At 49.8% G+C, this 11,445-nt stretch overlaps 1 protein-coding gene across 1 annotated transcript in view; it reads left to right on the forward strand.

Annotated features, from left to right (window-relative positions):
* CGNL1 (cingulin-like 1) overlaps positions 1–9,693 on the forward strand; it is a 168,798-nt gene extending 159,105 nt beyond the window's left edge. Inside the window, 5 exon segments of the mRNA XM_010836806.1 lie at positions 2,891–2,974; positions 3,915–4,039; positions 4,951–5,059; positions 5,441–5,604; positions 6,720–9,693. Coding sequence (XP_010835108.1) covers positions 2,891–2,974; positions 3,915–4,039; positions 4,951–5,059; positions 5,441–5,604; positions 6,720–6,855 — 618 coding nt within the window. The 3' untranslated portion in view covers positions 6,856–9,693.
* The last annotated feature ends 1,752 nt before the right edge of the window (positions 9,694–11,445 follow it).

Raw genomic sequence — 11,445 nt, forward strand, 5'->3', positions numbered from 1 at the left:
AGAAGCCTGCCAGTCAAAAAATGCAAAAAAAAGTCAACTCTCAAGAGTCTTCTCCAACACCACACTTCAAAAGCATCAATTCTTCAGTGCTCAGCTTTCTTTATAGTCAGCCCAACTCTCACATCCATACATGACCACTGGAAAAACCATAGCTTTGACTAGACGGACCTTTGTTGGCAAAGTAACGTCTCTGCTTTTGAATATGCTGTCTAGGTTGGTCATAGCTTTTCTTGCAAGGAGCAAGTGTCTTTTAATTTCATGGCTGCAATCACCATCTGCAGTGATTTTGGAGCCTGAAAAAATAAAGTCTGTCACTGTTTCCATTGTTTCCCCATCTATTTGCCATGAAATGATGGGACCAGATGTCATGATCTTAGTTTTCTGAATGTTGAGTTTTAAACCATCTTTTTCACTCTCCTCTTTCACCCTCATCAAGAGGCTCTTTAGTTCTTCGCTTTCTGCCATAAGGCTGGTGTTATCTGCATATCTGATATTTCTCCTGGCAATCTTGATTCCAGCTTGTGCTTCATCCAGCCCGGCATTTTGCATGATGTACTCTGAATACAAGTTAAATAAGCAGAGTGATAGTACAGCCTTCATGTACTCCTTTCCTGATTTGGAACCAGTCTGTTGTTTAATGTCCATTTTTAACTGTTGCTTCTTGACTTGCATACAGATTTCTCAGGAGGCAGGTCAGGTAGTCTGATACTCCCAGATTTGAAGAATTTTCCACAGTTTGTTGTGATCTACACAGTCAAAAGCTTTGGTGTAGTCAAGAAAGCAGAAGTAGATGTTATTCTGGAACCCTCTTGCTTTTTTGATGATCCAGTAGATATTACCAATTTAATCTCTGGTTCCTCTGCCTTTTCTAAATCCAGCTTGAGCATCTGGAAGTTGACGATTCATGTACTGTTGAAGCCTGGCTTGGAGGATTTTGAGCATTATTTTGCTAGCATGTGAGATGAGTGCAATTGTGTGGTAGTTTGAACATTCTTTGGCATTGCCCTTCTTTGGGATTGGAATGAAAACTGACATTTTCTGGTCCTGTGGCCTCTGCTGAGTTTTCCAAATTTGCTGGCATATTGAGTGCAGCACTTTCACAGCATCATCTTTTAAGATTTGAAATAACTCAACTGGAATTCCATCACCTCCACTGGCTTTGTTTGTAGTGATGCTTCCTAAGGCCCACTTGACTTTGCATTCCAGGATGTCTGGCTTTAGGTAAGTGATCACACCATCGTGATTATCTGGGTCATGAAGATCTTTTTTGTATAGTTCTTCTGTGTATTCTTGCCACCTCTTTTTAATGTCTTCTGCTTCTGATAGGTCTATACCATTTCTTTCCTTTATTGTGCCCATCTTTGCATGAAGTGTTCCCTTTGTATTTCTGATTTTCTTGAAGAGATCTCTAGTCTTTCCCATTCTATTGTTTTCCTTTATTTCTTTGCATTGATCACTGAGGAAGGCTTTCTTATCTCTCCTTGCTGTTCTTTGGAACTCTGCATTCAAATGGGTTTATCTTTCCTTTTCTCCTTTGCCTTGAACCTAAAGGCAAAGAAGGAACAGTTATATTTTCCTGGGTCACTTTCTTAGTTCTCCGGACTTTTCCATTCCGCCCTCTGCTGGATGGTCCTGGGAAAAGGATGTGGGGCCTCTGCCTCTGAAGAGCATTTTTCACCATTGCTGAAGGCATTCTGCGGGTGGGGCATGGAGATACCCACAGGCTGGCAATGGGATTTCTTTCCAGATGCTGCTCAGCGAGGTTCATTTCCTATTAATATAGGAGAAATCCTAGGGAAGGCCTAGCCTTTGCCAGGGCACCTGGAGTGTTCTTGCTGACCTCTGATCCTGGTGTAAGAAGGGAGGAATCTTGCAGTGTCTGAGACATGCTGGCTATGGAAGCCTCTGCCGAAGCTTGAACTTGTAATGCAGCAGTCAGGAGCTCAGGGCGATCCTGGCTCCCCGTTACTGGGTGTGTTGATCCCTGGCAAGCTGGGTGACTGACTTGCCCCAGTTTGCCTGGGATCCCCCCAGTTTTAGCATTCAAAGTCACATGTCCTGAGCATATCCTCAGTCCTGGGCAAGCTGGGGCCATAGGTCACCATCCAAGTTGGTTAGCTTCTCCAAGCCCTGGAGTCCTGAGCAGAGATGCTAGTATGTACATCGTAGGGTTGTGGCGGGAATATCATAGGATAAGTGCGCTTGGAGTGCCGAGCAGGGGTAGCAGCTCTCAAGGGCTGCTGTAACCAAGTACCGTAAAGTAGGCGGCCTGGAGCAACCACAGTGTGTTTTCTTAAGTTCTAGAAGCCAGAAGTCTGAGGCCATGTTCCCTCTGCACCTGTAGGTGAGCGCTTCCTTTCTTCTGGTAGTTTGCGGATGATCGTTGGTGCTCCTTGACTTGTAGACACCTCACTCCAATCCTCCATCTTCACATGGCGTTCTCCCTGTGTCTCTGTCTTACCTCTGTGCATGTCTGTCTCTGCATTCAAATTTCCCCTTTTAGCAAGGACGTGGGTTGTACTTGATTAGACGTCACCCTAATGACCTCAGTTTTTAACTTGATTACTTCTGTGAAGATCGTACTTCTAAGGTCGCATCTGAGGTTCTTGGGGTTAGGACTTTAATATGTCTTTTTTGGCGGGGACACAATTCAACCCATAATGGCAGAGTTAACTGTAACTATTATTGTTATTTGTATCATTGTCATTGCAATCATTGAGAACTCAAGAATATCTAAGAAACAGCTCTAGTATTCAAAAGGAGAAGACGGGGCCCCCGTCATGAAAATGAGCTGACCTAGTTGTTGGAATTCATACCTGGGAACCATTTCAGCACAAAGGCTATAGGAACCACCCTGCTGACCTCTGGGCTTTTGGTCTCTGTGGTGTAGATGGAGCAGATGCGGAACGAGCTACTTCAGGAGCGAGCCATGAAGCAAGACTTGGAGTGTGACAAGATTTCTCTGGAGAGACAGGTGAGGGCAGCTGGCCCCATGAGCCCCCTGACGCTCCTCGTGGCTTTGAACTAGAGCCCCATGGTTGAGCCTTCTTTGCACAGCAGGCCCAAGAACTCTGGAGCATAACTCATCTGAGAGGTAGAGGTTTTTCTAAGGCCTCTTTCCAGAAGGGTTATTCCCAATAATTTTAAATGTGCTTGTAAGTTTAGCAGCTGCAGAGAAGTAGAATTGCAAGTGTTGTTTTCTAGATGCTAAAGAAGACTAAATCAAATGAAAAGAGAAAAATACAGTGTTGAGACTTCCCTGGCAGTCCAGTGGCTAAGATGCCTCACTCCCAATGCAAGGGCCCCAGGTTCGATCCCTGGTTAGGGAACTGGATCCTGTATGCTGGAACTAAGAGTTTGCATGCCACAACTAAAGATCAAAGATCCTGCGTGCTGCAACTAAACTAAGACCTGTCGCAGCCAAATAAATTTTAAAAGCCAAAAAACAAAAACCAGTGTCCTTTTGTTTTTTGTCCAGAAAACAAAAACCACGTCCAGTGCACGTGTTGGTAACAAATCTTACATGAATCATTGTATCTTTAACATGCCATTCATATAAGTTCTTCACTGAATATGACATATGGTATTTCTGAAGGAGCCTATTTCTCTTGTCCCACACCAATAGGTTTATAAAAGGCCAAGGTCAGGATCATTTGTCTGTTATCCAGGAGTCTTAGGACATGCCAGAGATTTCACTCAGGCTTATAAGGAATGTGATAGAACCTCTTCTTTCAGCTTGTCAGGACACGAGTGCAAATCTTTTTCCTGGAAACATGCCCAGGTCTCCCAGTGCCACCCATCTGAAGATGGAAAGCAGGCTTACCCCAGTCACTGACCACACACTGGCCCGCCCTCTGCTCCGCACAGAGGGTGTGGTAGACACAGCCCCTCATGGTCTCCCTGTCTGATTCCAGAACAAGGACTTAAAGAGCCGGATTATCCACCTGGAAGGTTCCTACAGGTCCAGCAAAGAGGGCCTGGTGGTGCAGATGGAGGCCAGGATCGCAGAGCTGGAGGACCGTCTGGAGAGTGAGGAGAGGTGAGCAGCTCCAGTCCTGGTGCACAGGCCCTGCTGGGCACTGGGCATCACGTTACAGGGTGCTTTTACCCCTGTGTCTATGCCCATCCTCCTAAGCCTGTGAGGAAGGCAGGGCAAATACAACCGTGCTGGAAAATAGTTTCCGTTTTGTAGATGAGAAAATTGAGCCCCACCAAGTAAGTAACTTGAGGAAGGTAGCCTGGAAGGATATTGTTGCAGCAGGACTAAGACTTGGGACCCCCACTGCTCAACTCTTAGTTGTTCCTTTCGCCACACCTTAAATAGGGCAGGCTGCCTCATAAGTTAATGAGTTTGAGCTGAATCAGATGAGAGGGGGCTGACTGTGCTCTAGGGGCTGGGTGTATTCAAGCAGAGGCCAAGTGGCCATCTGTCAGAGATGGACACATGGGTGGGAGGGCCACGGGAATGACCATACCCTTTCCTGCCCCCATGATTATCTGCAGCTTGTCCTTGGACCACGGCCCAAGGGCCAGCTCCTCAACTCTTATTAATGGCCCCTCACCTTCCTGGAAGTTGTGTGTGTCTCTGTGTGTATGTGTGGAGAGCACTTTACATTATCCATTTTCAGTAAGACTTTAGGGACTGGGTCAGGGCAGTAAACCCCAAACATTGATAGCCTGGCAGTCTGTGAATCTCTGCCTTACCAAGTGAAGCCTGGTACTGGGAGAACTCAGGGCAGGTCTGACCCCAGCTCAGCCTCTCTCGGGCTCTGCAGCCTCAGGCAAAGTCAGTCCCCTTCTCAGAGCCTGTTTCCTCATCTGTCCACTGAGCAGCGCTTTCCTCCTGTACAGCTGTGAGTCTCCCTGACCCCAAGCCCACGTCTACCAGGCAGCCCGGGGCTGGCTGCCTGTGGGACTGAGATGAGACTGTCTTCTGTTCTGCCCTTCCAGGGACCGGGCCAGCCTCCAACTGAGCAACCGCCGGCTGGAGCGGAAGGTGAAGGAGCTGGTGATGCAGGTGGACGATGAGCACCTGTCGCTGACTGATCAGAAGGACCAGGTGGGGGACCCTCTGCGAGTTCTTTTGAGATTTAGTGTGGGCTGGGGAAGCCAGACGGAGGGGAGGGCTCGGAGGATGGACAAGCGGCGAAGTTGAGTGGACTGAGTCTTCTCTTTCCACTCCGCCTCTTACGGCATGGAATGGGGCCTTTGGAGCCCACTTCAGCAAACTTCAGACCCTGAACTTGGCTTTGAAAAAGTGGGATTTTCTGTCTTAGAGTCTTACCTCCACTTTCGCATGAGGCCTGTTTCCCACTTTGCCGTATCTTGTTGCTTGAAGAGAAGGGGTCTGGACCACTGGCCTTTTCTTGCTGTGCTGGGCGACCCACCAGCTCACAGCCTGCCCTTCCCCCCACTCTGCCCCCCCACCCCACTCCCACAGTTGAGCTTGCGCTTGAAGGCAATGAAGCGACAAGTAGAGGAGGCCGAGGAGGAAATCGACAGGCTGGAAAGTTCTAAGAAGAAGCTGCAGAGGGAGCTGGAGGAGCAGATGGACGTGAATGAGCAGCTGCAGGGCCAGCTCAACTCCATGAAGAAGGACTTAAGGTGGGCAAGTGTGTAGACGCCCCCAGGGGCTGTGACAGCCCCGATGTTTGAGGAGAGCACGATGCTTTCAGAGCCTTTCCTGTTGTCTCTAGCCACCGTGGCCACTTTGGGGTCATCCCGTCCTAGAGTTGACAGTGGCTGTATCTACTCCATTCACCCCATGTGCTCAGTAGGTATCACATGTGTCAGCCTCATGTGATGTCATCTGGGCAGTGATGTGATGTCATCTGGGCAGTGTCATCCCTATGACACTGCCCAGTGTCAGCAGGGCAGGTATTATCCTTGTCGTCCGAAAGGGGAAACTGAGGCTCAGAGCAGGTCAGACCGGCTCACACCACCCTGTAGAGAGGAGTTCCTGGGCCAGCCCTTAGGTTGCCTGGGTTAGGGAGAAAGGAGATGAAGTTGTGGGTTCCTGTTCTCAGGAGAACTAGGATAGCCCACGCCTGGTTTCTGCAAAGAGCTGCTCTCTCAAGCTCCCTGGGCACAGCAGAAAGATAGGGGATTAATGGGGGTGGGGGAACATTGCATTCCTTACCTCAGGGTCACAGCTTAGGGCATTGGAGTGAGGGGTGAGTTTATCTTCATCCTTGTTCATAAAGCTGGGCTTTTCCTGGAGGCTGATGGTGACTGGAGGCTTCTTGCCAGCTGCCCAGGCACTTCTCTCATAAATGCACAGAAGAGCCTGTTGAGAATCCTGTAAACACAGCATGTCTATCGAGAATCCAGCCCCAGGTTGGCATTAGGAGGCAATATAAAAGGGGGCACCAAATATCTTAATCAAATGCAGTTTTAAAAAAATTAGTGCAAACCACCCGTGGTGCACAGGATGATAAAATTTCACATTAAGATGGGATTTACAGCAGGACCCCGGCCAAGCCATGTGGGAGCTTGAGGCAGGAGGGAAAATCAGGACTACTGACCTTGATCCAGCCCTGCCCAGCTCTCCATCAGCAACAGCCTCCCGTGCTACCAGGTGGGCAGTTTGCTCCCTGTTGCTGTACATGCTCCTGTGCCACCCACTGGGGTGGACAGACAGGCACCTTGAACCCCTTCACCTCTAGATCTGAAGTGAGCCTCAGTCCAGGGCCAGAAACATGCCCCCTGTTGTTTTACAGACTTAAGAAGCTGCCAAGCAAAGTGCTGGATGATGTGGACGACGACGACGACCTCAGCACGGATGGGGGGAGCCTCTATGAGGCGCCACTGAGCTACACCTTCCCCAAGGACAGCACCGTCATCAGCCAGATCTGAGCCCACTTCCAGGGGCTGCAGTGGGAGGCGTGAGAGGGGGGCGCCATTGCCTCCTCTTTGCAGACCAGGCATCTCCTCTTGACGTCACGTCCTCCTAGGATCTCTATGGTAGCACAGCTCTGGTGGCTTGGGCAGCAGCTCTTGCGGGGTATGTGTTGCGATGCCTGCGGCCACTTGGCAGGATGGAGCCCCACTCTGCACAGCTGTCTGCTGCACCATCTGCATTGCTGCTCCTCCCCCACGTCCCCCTGTCAAGAGAAAGGGTCCAAAGGCTGGTTCCTATGCAATAGCCCTGGTGCGGGGGAGGGGATGATGTGTAGACTGTACATATTTTAAATCAGACCTTCTCCTAGACTGCTGCTGTTCCATTTTGGAATGTTGCAGAGGCTTCATGGGGTGGCTTGCTTGTAAAGTTCACATGTGTCTATTGAGAATTATTTTTTAAAATACAAAGCTACTAGATTTTTAAATATGGAGCCAGAGGCAAGAAGGAGAAGGTAGAATAAAGACCACTCTGGACCTCAGAGTTGGAGAAAGGAATTGTTGAGGGGATGAGGGACAGTTAATCCTGAGAAAAGAAGCTCAGGTGGTCTTAGTGAAGAACTCCCTGAAGGAAGGAGGGGAGGGTAAGTCTGAGGTCACTTGTATCTATGGTCCTTGGTTGCTTATTTTATCTAGAATTTTGTTATGATTTCTGAACCACACTGAGTCGATGCTGGTCACTAATTGAAATTTCTTTTGTGCAGGTAGAGTGGGGAGACTTGTATGTAAGGTTTTTCCACAAATGATATGGTATCTGGAGGCTGGAGCCTTCCTCTCATTTCTTGTTGGTTCCTTCCTTCCCCTTCCCAGAGCAGGTCTGTAATCTATACTCTTGGGGCCCCTGGACAAGTTGTGGTGGGTGGGCACTAGGGGGGTTTGGGGAGCAGGATCACAGACTTAGACTTGAGGAAGAGGCAGGTGATGTGCAGGCAGGTGATGGGGAAGGAGGAAAGGAGGGGAGATGAGCAGGTATGTGGTGTAGGTAGGAAGGAGGAGGAGAAGTTCTTGAAAGCTGGGGGATGTGTAGAGAAGAGGCGGGTTGAGCAGGATCCCAGGTTTATGTCAGGAGAGGAAGAGAAGAAGCAGAAGTCAGAGAAATGTCTGTACAAACTGGAAGAATCCTTCTCACTTCTGGGACAAGGGATAGGAGCCAACCTAAGCAGGAGTAACTGGGACTGGGTGAGGTCTGGGCAAGGCCAGGTCCCTGGGATGGAATTTTAGGAAGGCACTGGGAGCCTGCAGGGATCTGGCACTTCCTCCCGGGCTTCCTGTGGCGGTCCCCAGGTGCACCCAGCGACCAGGTCCAGTCACAGCTGGTCAGGCCCATGGCCAGGGAGGGAACCCTGCAAGTTGTATGCTTGTGAGTGTTCGGCTGCCTCACAGTGTCTTGACGCATCCTGGAACGTGAGAAGCCTGTGGCCCTGGCACACCCTGACAGATGCCTGGGGGGCAGGAGGGAGCAAGGGGATCTCAATGCCCTACCTACCCCAGGTCACAGAGCCAACCCATCGGGATTCAGAGTGGTCACCCCCATTCACAGGTAGGTGTTGTCAGCCCCCGTGGGTGAGGCCCCCAGAGCAGAAGTGCGAAGCCTGCCTCTGCCTCTGCTTACTTATTTAGAGTATGGAGACATATGTCCCTTTAACCATTCATTCATTTAGCAAATACTTATTGGACATCCATGATACCCCAGCCTCCGGCACTGGGAACATAGCAGGGAATACAGAGGCTCACAGTCCCTAACCTTCCTGGAGTGCTGTCAGGGGAGAGGGTGACAGACAGCAGCCGCACTGATGAACACAGGCAGAGCCTCTCCGGACACATCCCAGAGCCCCTCCATCCTCTGGGGGATGCAGCGAGCCTGTGGTTGGTGGACTGGCTCACGAACCCAGAGCAGTCCTTCGACTCTCGCACGTCGTGAGTTCCCCGCTGCTTCCACCACCTTTAGGCATTCGCCAAGAAGCCTGCCCAGCAGTTTCCACCCCTCATTCCTGTGGATTGGAGATGGAAAAGGTTGGGGCCCAAGAACCTTGGGAGTGCGTCAGCTTGTGTCTTGGTTTGTGAGGAAGTTACTGCCTCTCGTTGTGGCCAGGCCCTTCCGGTAGCCACGAGGCAGTCTGCAAGAAGCACACTGTCTGTGAAAAGAGAACAGAGTTCACCATTCGGAAGTCCTGCATCTTTACCCTAGAGGTGAGACATTACCCATGTCGACCCACTCGCCCTTCTGCACTGCAACAGGGCTGGCAGTGAGCCGGATGCATGCAGTGTGCTGAGCTGGAAGGAACACCAGCCTCGGAGCTGAGATAGATGTCTTTAAGTCCTGGCTCATCTTAGCCCAGCGACCTTGATGGGATGACCTTGAGAGACATGTGTTCAGAGCAACAAACTATGCGGGATGAATTGAGGACCAGGGCTCCAGGTCCTTGCCAACTCTGACGTGCTATCGTTCTTTGATTTTATGTACACATATATTTTTTTTCTGTTTGTTAAGAACTAACTCAAGAATATTTCCTTTAGTTAGTTTAAAAAGAAAAAAATATTTTATTTAATAAACAAGTTTGTGGCCAAATGCTGTGCTGAGGAGACAATCATCGTATACCTTTATAATTTTTCTTCCTGCTTCTGAGTGTCATCCGACGATGCCGATAGGCTTATTGTGTTGGGTTTCTGCTTGCGGGTCTGGTTTGATTGCCTTGGTTTGTCACACGGAGGAAATTATCTTGGCAGCTGCCTCCTGTAAGTGAACTCCTGGAGAAAGCGAGTTTGCCTTTCAATAAACGATATCACCCAACAGGAGTCTTGACTCTCCCGTTATTTCAACTCCCTTGTTTTCTCCAGATCTTGGCTCCCTGTCTGCCAAGAAACAGCCCAGCTGAATGGCTGGAAAGTACTCAAGGTAGAGGAACTTGGGGCATTCCAGGCTGGGAGTTGGGTGGGAGGGGGTGAGGGGGGAACACAGAGGATTAAATGTACCCGGATTGTTCTGATGGTCTGAGAAATCCAGACGGCCCATTTCCAGAAAATGGCAAAAGGGGAAAGTGTGTTGATGACTGAGAATGAGCAGGCACCCGCTGTTTACTCCTCGTTCCTGAACTGTGGTGGGTTCTCCTGCGATTGCTGTGTGTACATCACCTCGTTTGATCTACAGCAGGCTTACAGCCCTCTTATATGAAACAGAAGTCACTTCTGTGTGGAGGGACCTACACTGCTGCTCCTCGGCTCTCAGAGCTGTGCTCTGCCCTGCCCTCTGGAGGCCGAGCCCTGCAGGCCTGGGGCTCCCCCTCCCCCACCCCCCGGGTCAGCTGGGGGAAGCAAGTGAAGGTCAGTACTGGTCTGCTCGTCACTCCCTCCTCCGTGCAGCATTTCCGGCTGTGGTGCCTGTCGGGTGGCTGTACCTCCCCCAGTTCCCAAAGTGATCAGGGCTGCCCGCTGCTGTTCCTCTGGGCCCTTCAGCAGGCCTGGCGGGTTCTCCTGGCACTGCTTCCCCCGGGGGAGTTTCTTCAATAAACCCTTTGTGCCGCCACAGGCAACTGCTGCTCCCTGCCCAGAGCTGTGCCCACTGCCCCCTCAGCACCCCCAGTGATGCCTGCCCATCCACCTGAAGCACTTGACTCTGTTCTGACTAAACAGAGCATCTCAGATATTAATGGGGATTTCTAATTTTAAAAAGTCCTTGAAGTTTTTGCATAAATTGTTTGCTTTTTTTTTTTAAGCATCAGAATTACTGGGGTTTAATTTTGTCATTTACAGATGGGTAAAAAGACTCCGTTTTGGCACTAGTTGCTTTTGAAACTGTAATCTCTTTGGCCTCTCTGCTAGGGTCCTCCTGGTGGGAATAAGAGACCCTGAGAGGTTACCTGTTAGGTTTGACCTGTGGGAGGGCTGTGTGTGACTCAGGACCTCAGAGCCAAAGAGAGTAAGTCCTTTTGGGCTTGCAGCTCCTTCCCCCACATTCTCAACATTCCTTCTTTGAACTTGTGGATGGCTACAGCGGTTCTGTCTTTAGGAAGAAGGTCATCAACCAAAAAGCTTTCTGCTCTAAACTTTCAAAGGACATTAGAAAATGCCTCGACAGCAGGTTCCTATCAGCAGCCAAACAGCCCCAAGTCCAGAAATTCCAGGGTTGGTGGAGGGATCAGCAGACGTGGTCTGCTGTCAGACCTGCACTGAAAATCACGGTGGGCATGCATGTGTATGACCTGAGGCCGGCCTGTCTCATCAGCAGAGCACGAGCTGAGTGTGTGCCCCGTGCTGGGTTTGTTAAAGCTGGACAGACTGGCAGTGCCCTTCCAAGAGACATTCAACAAGAATACCTATTCTATTTCTTCTTAAATTGAAGAAAGTAGGGAAAACCATTAGACCATTCAGGTATGACCTAAATCAAATCCCTTATGATTATACAGTGGAAGTGAGAAATAGATTTAAGGGACTAGATCTGATAGACAGAGTGCCTGATGAACTATGGACAGAGGTTCATGACATTGTACAGGAGACAGGGATCAAGACCATCTCCAAGAAAAAGACATGCAAAAAAGCAAAATGGCTGTC

The sequence above is a fragment of the Bison bison genome, unplaced genomic scaffold, assembly GCF_000754665.1.
Source record: "Bison bison bison isolate TAMUID 2011002044 unplaced genomic scaffold, Bison_UMD1.0 scf7180017864066, whole genome shotgun sequence".
Classification (NCBI taxonomy): Eukaryota; Metazoa; Chordata; class Mammalia; order Artiodactyla; family Bovidae; genus Bison; species Bison bison.